The sequence below is a fragment of the Callorhinchus milii genome, unplaced genomic scaffold, assembly GCF_018977255.1.
Source record: "Callorhinchus milii isolate IMCB2004 unplaced genomic scaffold, IMCB_Cmil_1.0 Scaffold5, whole genome shotgun sequence".
Lineage (NCBI taxonomy): Eukaryota > Metazoa > Chordata > Chondrichthyes > Chimaeriformes > Callorhinchidae > Callorhinchus > Callorhinchus milii.
This window is the reverse complement of record NW_024704746.1, coordinates 63958298-63971473: the sequence shown is the minus strand read 5'-3', so window position 1 is coordinate 63971473 and position 13176 is coordinate 63958298. Positions and strand designations below refer to the sequence as shown.

At 42.1% G+C, this 13176-nt stretch overlaps 1 protein-coding gene across 5 annotated transcripts in view; it reads left to right on the top strand.

Annotated features, from left to right (window-relative positions):
* Positions 1-13176, top strand: part of cax1 (cation/H+ exchanger protein 1) — a 32791-nt gene that overhangs the window by 15888 nt on the left and 3727 nt on the right. For all 5 annotated transcript variants that reach the window (XM_042335391.1, XM_042335388.1, XM_042335390.1 and 2 more), the window contains 11 exons: positions 330-391; positions 769-918; positions 1599-1784; positions 2624-2726; positions 3986-4127; positions 6416-6599; positions 8307-8406; positions 9192-9310; positions 10521-10555; positions 11116-11228; positions 11726-11874. In XM_042335391.1, the coding sequence (XP_042191325.1) occupies positions 330-391; positions 769-918; positions 1599-1784; positions 2624-2726; positions 3986-4127; positions 6416-6599; positions 8307-8406; positions 9192-9310; positions 10521-10555; positions 11116-11228; positions 11726-11874 (1343 nt within the window). The remainder of the gene's footprint in view (positions 1-329; positions 392-768; positions 919-1598; positions 1785-2623; positions 2727-3985; positions 4128-6415; positions 6600-8306; positions 8407-9191; positions 9311-10520; positions 10556-11115; positions 11229-11725; positions 11875-13176) is intronic.

Genomic DNA, 13176 nt, shown 5'->3' with positions numbered 1-13176 from the left:
CTGTAGTCTGAATCTGGAGCTCTGTTGTGCTCATCTCCAAGCACGAAATCTCACTCGGCTAGTTACAGTGGTGAAGTGGCTTCATAATCTCTGCCATATCTTCCAGTCTCTCTGGTAGGTAAAGGGAGGAAATGCTGTAGGATATTGAAACAAAAGTCGCTGGGAACCCGCTGCAGATCAGGCAGCTTCTAAGAAGAGAGGAAAATGAGTTAGCATTTCAGGTCGATGACCTTTCGTCAGAACTGAATGCCGTAGGATACTCATTTAACCGTGCATTTCTTGTTCCGTACAAATAAGCACTGTTTGTTTTTGATGCTCTCCTTTCCCAGGGAAGTTGTGCTGCAGTCTCGCTGGGTTTTACTTCTGGCCATTTGGCAAAGTGATTCAAAAGGTAAATACGAGGCTGTTGTCATATTTTTTTAAACTTTTGCTGGGTTTGTAGTGTTTTGACAATGTGTTTTGCTACCAGCATACCTGGTTTCAATTAATTACAAAACGTTTGCAAGACCCAAGGTTCAAAACTATTTACCAACATTTCGTCTTCATCGTTTGAGCTACTCCACTTGTGTTAAGCTAATCAGGGTGGTTTGCTATTTTTCAGTTTTTTTTTTGCTTTGCTTAAAGCGCTGCGTTAAAAATGAACCATCTCCTACCGTGCTATGGGAGCTTTAACGTCCACCCAAACAGGCAGACGGGACCTCAGTTTAACGTCTCATTAGCATTTTCGAATCGCACTTTGTAATCCCCAATCTTCTTTCCCATCCCAAGCCATTTAGCTATCCCAGGAAAGGCAGTGTCCAGTATTACAATGAGGTTATCCCCGAGGTCAACGCTGAGACCACAGCCCTTCTCAATGTCCACGAAAGGATAGTAGATGACAGAACACCTCCGGCTGCACCAGTTCAGCCCAGTCGCTGGGTAGGTTGACTGACTGTTCATAGATCCTTTCCTTTGGTTGTTGTGTGCCTTTTTTTGTTTCCCTGCATAAAATGACTTGCGTTCTTAGTAAGGAGAAAGTAAAGTGGAACTGTTTACCTGTTTGCATTTTTGCTTGTACTTTTCAGTCTTTCAGTTGAGAGGTTGTGCATGCACAGCAGATTAACCTGGTATGCTAATTCTTTCAAAAAAAAAACTGAACACGTTGAAGTAGTCCTGCCACACAATAGGATGTGAATATTTGCCTTGTTCCTCAGACTATACTTTGTAGAGTACTGTACACCAGCTACGAATGATTGAGTGGAAAGCTCGGTCATATTTTCTAAAATAATTAATTATACATCTTAATAATGTGGGTCCTGCAATGGCTGGTATCATAGAATCGTACTGGGTAGAAGGAGGCCATTCCACCCATCATACCTGTGCTGGCTCTTTGAAAGAGCTAATCTATATGTGCATTTTCATGCTGACTTGCTCGACTTTTATTCTCCAAAAGCAGATGATTAACTGTAATTTCATTGTGCTCAAGCATTGATGCAAACCTTACTGACATCTGTTCTTTAGCTTTTAAAAACTGTAGCACCTTATACTGCAATAGTGTTTGGTGTAACTTGGCTTTTCAGTATAATCACACTTTTTTTTCCCCCCAAAATGTCTTTCAGCGCCTTCCTTCCACTTATGTGTGGCTGTTCTTGGGATATCCTCTGCTTGTGATTGCCCACAGTATAGCTTCCTTCATCGCTTGGATCCTGGTTTTCACCATTCCAGTAGCTAAGCTGAATGGCCGAGCCATCACTGTCATCCTGCTGATACCCCCTGAGCAGGTTCAGATCAGAAACCCCAGGAGGGTAAGCAGCTCTATCAAAAATAACCTGTCTCCCTTTTTGCTCATGTTGAAGAGGAATCGCTGCAATTCTTGGGTAGGGAATTCTGCAGGAATTCTCCGTTCATTACCTAGGTGATTGTTTGCGATTATAAATGCATACACATTCTGTACTCATCAATCTTAAGCTTAATTGATATTTAACAGTTTGCACGTTGGAGGGATTTCAGGGTTGAGGAATGGAACACACCAGCTTTGTGTTAGTTTCCATCGAGCACTTCCAATTAATTAATTCCAATATAGTTAGCACTACGTTACTTGCTTCCAGTAAATTGCATTGCTCCATTCATTCACTGCGACAAGAGTGGATGTGCTTTACTGTGCAATTTTCGTAGACCCTGTGATATTCACTAATGTGAATAGAGGAACAACACCTCATTATCTTTGGCTGTTTTGGGTCATAGCAACCAGTTTGGGAATACTTCAGGACAATCAAATCGATATAGCCCGATAATTTTGCGATGTGGATATTTCCTTTTTAAACGGAAAGCAGTGCAGAATCTGACCAGTGGTGCTGTTAGTCATCCAGGATGGTCACACTTCAATTTAAGCACTGCAACCGTTATGACAATCACTGGGTCTATGAAAATTGCACAGGAAAGCACATCCACTCTGGTTGCAGTGAATGAATGGAGCAATGCAATTTACTGGAAGCAAGTAACTTAGTGAGCCCGACTGGCTCCATCACAACAACAGTCAATGTAGCTCAACTGACAAACTGACCCCTCACATTTCCACAATGTTTTTTTTTAAAAAAACAAAATACAATACTAGTTAAATGGTTTTACATCTCTTTATTTGTAGACGGAAGTTCCATTGGATGGAGAAGTGATCCTGGTCTGCTACCAAGCAATGAATTTCTACTATTACAAATACACAGTGGTTGGCATTAATGTGTTTGCTGTTAGTATCCTTTGGTACTGACTTGAGCTTACCACAGCCCGAGTCCTTTCCAATTGTGTTTTGGTGTTTGACTGTTTTTATATTTTTTTAAAAATGGCTCCGGCCTCTTGCTTATCCCTCCTGACCTCCATTCCACTATCAGTGGCTATGCTTTCAGCTACTACTCCCCCAAACTCTGGAACTCTATCCCTACTTCCTTTTTTCTATTCGATCATTGCTACAGTCACCGCCTCCTGGCTCGGTGTGGTGCTCAGCCACCGTCAAGCATTCTAGGACACTGACGTGGTTGAGGGGCGCGATATAAACGCTTGTTGTTATCTAACTGAAAGGGGCAGAGACGCTCTTTGTCTCGTAACCCAGTTCCTAGAAGGAAATGAGCAGAAGTTAACTTTCTCCTACTTGGAGTAGGAAAACCTGAACGTGTGAATTAACCCACCTGAGCTGCTGTGCAGGTGACTAGTGTGCATCACAGCTAGACACCCATCTAAATCCAATGGGTGATTTTATTGCCAATTGACCAGAGGAGCTTACTGGGAGCAAGACTAGTTTTCTTTCCTTGTGTCTTAAGGGTCAGGTCTGTCTACTTTCCATTTCCCAGCACACCATTCAAACAAGCCCAACAGCTGCAGATGTTAATACAGTTTAGAGTTCAGTTGGACTGGGAGGCATAGATTCTGTTCTGGTCATTCTATAGAATAGCCTGGTTTTAACTGGTTAAACCTGAGAAGATTCCCACAACCTATGCACACTGGGGTCCCCAAGCTTATGACCCTTGCCACCCTACATCTTGTGCTTTCTGGGATTACAAGGGCAGGATACTATCCTTCTGCAGTCCTGGAATGTATTGGTTAGAGCACTTGCCTCGCAAGCGAGAGGACTCCGGTTCGATTCCGGGACAGGACAAAACCTTAGGCACATTTTCTCACTCCACAAGCCTCTGTTTACCTATTATTAAGTAGGAACCGGGTTGTTAGTTGATTGACTGATCACTTACCGAGGTTGGTAATCCTGCAGTACAGTTCAATCCATTTTACAATATATCTAGTGAAAGATGCTATATCTATTATTGTTCTAGGGTGTCTCTCCAGGAGAGCATGCACTCTATTCCAGACCAAGGGAAATTCCAAAGCTTATATGGAACTCAATAGCTTGGCTTGCACATGCTTATGATTCTTGCCAACATCCTGACTGACTGATATTTATTAAACGTCCATTTGGACTTGGATTCCGTATAAAACGTTGCTTCTTTGACCTTGTGTTCAGATCTGTTGCCTCTTGTAGCGGTTGCTCTAGTTTTGGGGTACGCAGATACAGAGAATCACTACGCCAGCTCCTCTGTGAAGTTTATGCTCTCCATTTTGTCCATAATTCCTCTGTCCTACTACATTGGAATGGCAATAGCCAGGTAAGTGGAAATCATTTTGCTTTGAAAAGGTTTTATTTAAAATTGCCTTTTTTTTTAAAGTAACAACAAATCACATTTGTATGTCGCCTTTCATGTCAGTAGGACGTCCAAAGGCGCTGGACAGGATTTGGACCCAAGCTGGGGGCTGGGATCAGGAGGGGTGGAAGGCAGGGAGGGGAGGAGGGTGACCAAAGGCGCTGTTGAAGAGGGTCTTGAGACTGGACTTGGAAGGAGGCAAGGGAGGGAGCAAGGTGAAGGGCCTTTAGAATGGAGTTCCAAAGGATGGGGGCAGAGAGGTTGAAGGCTCATCTGACGATGGTGGGCAGGAGCCGTGGAGCAGACCGGAGCCCGTTGAGTGGACAGGTCTGTAAGGAATTACCTGGTCACAGAGGTATGGGGCAGCAAGGCCTTGGAGGGCCTTTTTAAACCCAATATTGAGTGTGAATTCCAAACTTAAAAATACCAGCTACACCAAAATAGTTTCAATCAACTTCAGCATCAAATGAAGAGGCTGGCAGGAGCCTGTTCAAGTTTCAACGGTATCCGATTTTTAACGTCAGTCTAGATTACAATTAGCTTAATGATTCAATGTTTGCATTTGCAATGTGTTGGTGGGGGGGAGCGGTTGCTCAAAGGTAGCATGTTGATGTAGTTCAGAAATCAGGAAGCCTCAAAATATCTGACGATTTCTCTGTGGCTCATGTTATGTCCTGTGTGGTGCAGATGTTTCACTTATGATGAGTTCTCTTTTAGGGTAAATTAAAAGCAGGTCGGTATTTCAGTTGTGAGTAATAGGATTGCAATGAGAGTGGGGATTATGATCTCAGTGTGGGGAACTGGTTCTGTTTAAAGATGGAGTTTAAGGAATAAAGCCCTGAGGTTTGAAGAATATTTAAAGTATCTGACGGGAATCTGGGATCAAACCTCTCGGACATTTCTATCCGGAGTTTCCGTGGAGACCTGTAGCTCAGTGCTTAGTGCGGTCGCATTGCAAGTGAGAGGACCCGGGTGTCCGAGGCGGGGGAAACCTTAGTCAAGTTTCCTTACTCCACACACCAATGTTTACCTAGCAGGAAGTAGGAACCCCGGTTGTTGTTCAATTGGCAGATTGCTTTCCGAGGGAAAAATAATCCCTCCCAAAACATATTTTAGCAATTTGTTCACTCAACCTGCGACCGTATGTGGGACGCCGCTGGGCGCAATCGTCTGCTGCGTTTCGCCCACAAAATATACAGTCCATTCACTTTGCAGTATATTCTGTGAAGCCCTTTTGAGACGTCTCAATGGTGCGATAAGGCGCTAAATCAAATGCAAGGTTACTATTATTTCGGAGGAGCTATTTCTAACTTTAGGTGGATGGTGACTTTTGATGGTGCCTAAACTCTCGAATTAAATAAGCATCTGAAAACCACATGATTTCAACTGAGTTGACGAAATAGTCCACAGAATGGCTTGTTTAGCTGGGGCCGGACAAAGGGAGGAGAAATATTTCTACTTGGAAGGAAGCCAGGGTTCTATTGTGAGGGTGAATGACTAATTTGCTTGTGCTTGATCAGCTGAGCTTTTATGTGGGTCTTTGTTAAGTGGGTAGGATGCAATCCACAATACAACATTACCGTGCAGTGCAGATTGGAAGGAGAGGTAGTGTGGCCTTTTTCTTCTGTTGCTTGTGATGGTCTGTGGGTTGAAATTAAACTAGTCCAACAGATCTCTGTCTTGATGCATGTGGGAGCTGATGCACTGGCTCCCCATCGCCGAACAGGTCGATTTCAAGATCCTTGCACTCGCTTCAAATCCCTTCACGCTCTGGCACCTCCCTAGCTCTCCGACCTGCTTACCCCCTCCAACGCACTGCCTCCATCCGCTCAACTGGCTCCAGCCTCCTACATGCCCCTCGTTACCACTATTCCACCATTGGTGGCCGCGCGTTCAGCCCCTACGCCTGGAAACTCTGGAACGCTCTTCCTCTATCTCTCCGCCTTGCCCCCTTCCTTCCCCATCTTCAGATCGAGCCTGAAGACCTTCCTCTTCGACCGTGCCTTCACTCACCTCCCCCTCCCCCCAGCTCAGCATCGTGCTCCACCACTGTCAAGTGCTCTGGGACGCTACCTCTGTTGAGGTTGCTAAATAAATGCAAGTTTTTTTGTCATCACAGCTCCAAAGCTCACTTTTCCAACTTTATTAATGTTTTCCAAGCTTCCAATGTAAAACAAAATGCCTTGATGGTCTTTGGGGTGGGGGGTGTGTGTATATATATTATAAATATAATGTTAATTGTTCTTCTTCAGTATTTCAGCCCAGAGTAACTTTGCAGTGGGCGCTGTAGTGAATGCTACGTTTGGATCGATCACTGAGCTAACCTTCTACATAACGGCTCTGATCAAAGGCGCCAATAAGGACAACAAGTGCTATGAGGAAGTGGTCAAAAGTGCTTTGACCGGCACCTTGCTGGGATGTGTCCTCTTTATTCCAGTGAGTTTCGCTTTACAATCGGTTCAAAGAGAACTGATGAGCTCTATACTTTGAATGGGCCCTTTTTTTTAAAACTTAAAACAAACTTCCTGTAGTCCTATTGTTTTTCCCTTATTTAGAAGTTTCGCCCACAAAATACAGTCAATCCACTTGGCACCTTGAAACGTTTCAATGACGTGAGAAGGCGCTATATCAAATGCAAGGATTATTATAAATTATGACCCCAGTTTTTTTTCTCAACAATTCAAAGTGGCCAATCTTTGTATTTCCAGCACCTTAAATCTGATGTTAATCATCTCCCCTCATCTTTGTTCAAATCTGGCAGAAATGCCATTAAATCCTCTAATCCCTACCATCGAGACATTTATTAACATCTTTAATTTACATCTTATTATTGGTAAATGGATTCTCTTCCCAAATTACAGGTAATTGCTTTTTGCTCCCATCTCAATACACGAATACCCAACTTGTCTATTCATAGCAACTTACTACTGAATCCCCAAATGAGAGCCACTCCTGGAGTTTACTGTAATCATAATCTTCCACATCAGCAAGTTACTAGCCTCTAATGTGTTCACTCTGGTAATGTCTTAGGAACACTTAATTCTCCTCCAAAAATCAGCATTGATGCAACCATAATCTCATTCTTAGCAAGTTTCTTACTCCACACCCAACAACAAAATTACATTTTATTACATAAAGCGCCTTTCACATCGGGAAGACGTCCCAAGTTTCTGAACAGTCGGGGATCAGGACCTCTATTTACCTAGCAGTAAATAGGAACCTGGTTGTTAGTCAATTGGCAGATCACTTTCCGGGGTAATAATCACTCAAAAAAGTCACTCAATCCCCAACTGTTTGTGGGACACTGCTATGCGCAATTGGCTGCTGTGTTTTGCCCACAAACCACAGTGAATTCACTTAACAGTATATCCTATGAAGTGCTCAACAATGTGATAAGGAGCTATATCAAATGCTGTTGTTATTAAATGGAAGACTTGGGTCAGTGAATTTCAAAGAAATCCTTCTGAGATTTTATGGCCAGATGGATGGACTAGTTAGTTTACATAGAACCATAGAAATTTACAGCACTGAAGATGACCATTCAGCCTATTGTAGCTGTGCTGGCTTTTAAAGAGCAATCCTTTCGGACTTTCCCCACATACCACTGTCATTTACTCCTTTCTAGATATTAAAACTATTTCTAACTGAAATGTTGCTGTAACGATTCGACGGGAGTTCAAACCAACTTGAAGATCAGTTTCCTGACCATCAATGCCCCAAATAAAATAGGTCACTCATTTCATAGTTGCTTGTGAGACACTGCTATGTGCAACGGCTGCCGAGTTTTGAAGCGTTTTGAAACGTCTCATTGATGTGATTCGGTGCTATAGCAAATACTGTTTATTATTATCAGATGTTCCCAGAGATGAACCAATACAGTTCAATCCTAATAATTCCTGCTATCCCTGTCAAACTGAATGCTAGGAATGACCCCAATTGTAGTGAATACATTCTGGGGTGGAAAGGGAATTTAGCAAATTGTATCCTTTGACCAAGTTACGATGTACAAAAATATTATTCTCCATATTTGGCATTAAATACACAATCCAGAAAATGGTGTTTTATGAGAAATCCAATGTTGGTGAAACTCATTGTCTGCGGCAAAGACGACTGATCGATTGATTGCTCGATCGTGTCTGACAGGGGATATCTATGGTGATTGGAGGATGCAAGCACCAGGAACAGAGATTCAATAGCCGATCAGCTGGTATCAGTTCAGCGTTACTCTTCATATCCGTGGGAGGTAAGCGACGAGACTTTTTTTGGTTTTCCTCTTATCTGGCTCTAAACTTTAGATGCTTGAATAATGTACACAATTCTCTAAAATTGTCCCTTGTTGCTTTTTCACACATTGACCAGAATAATCGCGTTAGTTAAGGTTGTGATGCTGATGTAGATTTGTGCTCGGGCTTTGTGCTGAGTAGTGTAGAATTGTGCCAGATGGGCAGAGGGCAGTGGGGAAGAAAGGGGAGGCTGGGAACTTATACTTTTGAGTGACCTTAAACAGCGAAGATGTTTATAAATGAAGATGCTATAGCTTATAAATACCCAGGTATTTCTTTGCTTCTGATGGTTCAGTTCTGTTGCATTCACTGTATTCAGCCAATCCTGGCTTCAACAGCCAGTTCTCCTAAGAGGAGAAAATTTCTCATCCCTTCAAGTAGGGAGGTGTCCTTGGCTTGAGAAACCGCCATTCTACGGCTATAATTCAATAGCCAACAAAGCGCGGTTCACATTGGAGTCTTGATTGCAACGTTTTGACGACAAAGGCAGTGACTAAAACCTCCTCTGTCAGATTCCCATTAACGAATGCGGAACTTTAATTCAATCTCCTTTTTGATCATCTTAGGGAATCTTGAGCATGAAGTCTCCAAACCAAATTACAAGGAAGTTTGATATATTAAATATTGTTTGGTGTGGGGAGAACTCTTTCCCCAGAAGGAAAGTGTCCTGCTTAACTAATGCCATGCGATTGCTATTGCCACGTGGGGCAGTGCAATAATAGGCAGGTGGTCCACTCTCTTTCAGGTGTTTTTGCTCCAACTCTGTTCTCCAAGACTTATGGGAGTCTTGTATGTCAAGATTGCAACAGCACGTCACCGAATGAGTCTGCTCCCTTTGAGTGTGTCAACTGTCACTATAACGTGGTATGTATTAGCTATCATTTTACATCCGTGTAGTTTGTTGCATCCCTGATCCTCTACTGTAAAGTTCTCTAAATATGCAGTCTTTTTTTGAAAAAATGATGTTATAGCTTGGTTGTGTTAGCTGTAGTTACCAGGAGTATGTTTTGCTTGCACTGTTTGACTTGTTTGAAACTACTTTACCTATTAAACTTTGCTGAGGTTTTGCTGAACAGTAGCAATTCAGTGCTCACCAATCAGTGGTATTTAATGATTGAGTTTTCCTCTCTCTGCTGATCTGTATTGCAATCTGCAGCAGCACTTAGTGGAATTAGATGGTACTAAATAATTGCTGGCTGGATCTTCTCCAGTTTGAACCTCCTACCTGGAGAAGTGGCTTCATCCATGAGTCGGTTGCTCGTCTTTAAAAGTGAGCCTTTTTGAGGGCTTTTTGGTCAAATTGGAAATGATGTTCAGCTTCTTTCTCAGGATTTCTTATAAAATACGTACATTTTGATGGTAGTTTTCGTGTTGAACGTCTCAAAGCATCCAGTGTTCCACAAAGTGTAGTGACTGTATGCTCTGTAGTTAAATTTACTCCATTTTCAGCAATGAATGAGCCTAAATTTTAGCTTGGTTCAGCACAGGGTTTGCCCAATACTCATCATATTTTGAAAAACATGAAACTGATCATTATCTGGGTTAAAAAAAAATTGTAGATGCCAATAGTAATAATCCTTGCGTGTGATGTAACACCTTATCACATCGTTGAGACATTTCAAAGTGTTTCACCTGATGTGAAGTAGGTTGACTGTATTTTGTGGGCAAAATCCCTAATTGTTTTGGTATTTTACCAACAAGCAACTCCCAAGCTAAAATATTCCTAATCCCACGAACTAAGATGAAATATTATTTTGTATTAACTCTCTGAGCAGTTCTTATTCGATGCCTAGTTGTCTTAATGTCCTTGCAAAAGGTTCCAGTTTGTTTCACAAGCTTTTGAAATTAAATGGCTGGTTTGTTGAATATCTTTTTTTCACAAAATTGTGTTAATACCTTTGTATCGAGTTCCGGGCTTGAAATTTAGTTCTCTCCCCTCCCCGCTCTATTTTCTCAGTCTATTGACTTTATATGCAGGTGCTAGAGTGCAGAATAGATAACATTTTGGAATTCGGTTCAATAATTAATTTATCTATAATTAACCATTTTCAACATTTCTGATTTTTCTTCACAGATCCTGAACGGCACCTTATTTGAAAGTCACATCCAGTAAGTCTGGAAATGTTTGGGTCACTTTTAAAAAAATTTTCTTTCCTGATTGCAAAAGCAAGAACATTCAACCAGCACATAATTCTGCTTTAATTGGATTTCACCTCATTTAACACTTATGTTAATGTCTCAATGCATGATTTTCTGTGGTGTGGTGACAATCTGTAGACATCTTACAGCAAGTGTCTATAATTTGCATTTTATTTTTAGCAACATTCAGTATAACTAACCCTTAAATCAGGGCATAAATATGCAATCTGGTATTAAAACGATTAACCGAGAATATGGATAGGGCCAAAAGAGTTTGTTTTTTGCCACTTAGCAATGGAATCACCGATGCTATTCATATGAAAAGCCAGTTGCTAAAACTTTGTACACTGTAGATTAGTCAAGTACAAAGCAAAATGACTGCTGCAAGTGCACCTGCACTGAGCAGTGACCCTTTTCTAAATGGGGATCCATGTATGATGCTTTAGTAACTTTATGCAAAGTGTTCGTGCCCACTTTGTTATGTGAACATGTGCCCCGTACTGAATAATTCATGTTTCTCTGCTCTGTAGGCCCCTGATTTACACTGTGTCAATCCTACTCCCTGCGTCGTACTTGATCGGACTCATTTTTGCACTGAAGACCCACACGCACATCTATGATATTCACATCAGTGACTGTCACGGTAAGTACGGTGTCCCAGGCAGGAGCCTTGTCTTGTGTTTCTGGCTGGAAAATACTCTAGAGATCCCGGATCATCTACAGGCCAACACAAATTAGTCATTTGTTTTTAAAGTAATGAACAGTACTTTTTTTGGTCTGGTCAATTTCCTCATTTATTCCAAAACCTGATTGCATTAAAATTCTGCAGTAGTATAATAACATCTTGTGTTATGATGGTCATCCCTGCAATTAGTTCCAATGTCTGTCTAACACTCTCATTCAATTACTGGATGACTGTAAAATTTGTGTTTAATTTCTCTCCCTCCTTGCAATGAACAGTGAGTGGTTCCCATTTAAATTGCCAAGTGTTTACTGCTCTCACCAGGAGAAATATCCTTTCTTTTCGACAGTGTGATTTGGATCCGACTTTTGAGCCCTCTGTTATTTTTACATCAGAGAAGGATTCACACCTGATAACTCGTGCCTTCTCTCTCTCTTTCTTTCTTTCTCTCTCTCTAGTTCCAGGTCACAGCCACAGTATTGTAGTTCACTGGTCACGATGGAGAGCAGTGGTCCTGCTTGTTGTAGCCACAGTTTTCATGTCTGCCTGTGCAGAATTAGTGTCCGAGCACATCAGTCCCTTGTTATCTAGCTCTGCAATCTCACCGGTAAGTGTGCGTGCGTATATTGTGAAATGGGGTTATTTATTCACTGTTATATACATGTCAGTTATTGGGATTATCTATAAAAACAATAGTAGAAAGAGTAGAAATCTTGCATTTGATACAGTGCCTTGTCACATCAGTGATGTGTCTCATATATTGTAAAGTGAATTCTGTGGGCGAAACGCAGCAGCCAATTGCGCACAGCCTGGGGCTCCACAAACAGTCGTGGATTGAGAACAATATCTTCATTGTAGCCGAGCTAGTTAAGGGATCTACCAGAAATTTCTGAATGATGTATGAACAGCGTTTGAGAGTAGGAGATCAGTCATCCTATTGTACTTGTACCTCTACTGCCCAATTATCTCTAGCATCCTTATTGATTCTACTTCTGAAGCTTTTTGGAGCAGTCTTTCACCCTCACAACCCTCTGTAGAAATGCTTCCTAACCTCTTTTAACAATCCCAGCCGATTTTAAGATTAGAAAAATTCCAACTTGCATTGATGTAGCAGCCTTCACACAGGGGAGGGGCTTGGAACGCTTGACGATGGCAAAGCTCAACAACCGAGGTGGAGAGAAACGGGAAGTGACCACAGGCAGAGTCTGAGCTCTTTCCATGTTCGTTTCCCACTGAAACCGACTCAACTATTTGTATAACACAGTATTATAATGGCATTAAAAGGGAACTTGATAACCACTTGAGTAGGCCTCAGTGGGGGAAACATAACATGGAATTTCTACACAGAAGGGGAGTACATTCAGCCCACGTATCTCACTGCACAGCTGGGAATTGGCTCCTGTACTGTGAGCTTTTATTTGCCTGTCAGGAGTTGAGTCAGTGGGTGCCTAAACTTGGTCACTTGAAGGTGGTTAAAAATTGTTTACATCTGAAACTCCCTTCCCTTTCTTCCCCCGCATCCCCTCAAAAAAAGGCCTCCATGCTGAGTTTGGAAATGAGTCGAGCAGAACGCCTGTTTGCCAACATGGTGGAATTGGGCCCTTCCTGCCCATTACCCATCAGAATAGTCTTACCCAGTGGGATATCTCTGCTGCCCGTCTCAGTTTGTTGCACAACAGATGGGGAAATCTTCTCAACACTGCATTCTTCAATCTGACATTCAACTACAGCAGTCTGCTGTCTATAAGCCATCTGCTCTCAACTCCGACCTGGCAGCATAGCTGTTGTGAAACATGGTGATAAAGGGCATTGTTTGTTTGTAGAGATGTCACCGCTTTTTGGCAAGCTCTTTGCTCATTCTCTGTTCTATCAGAAACTCATCATTACTGCACAAATCTGTTTGCGTTCC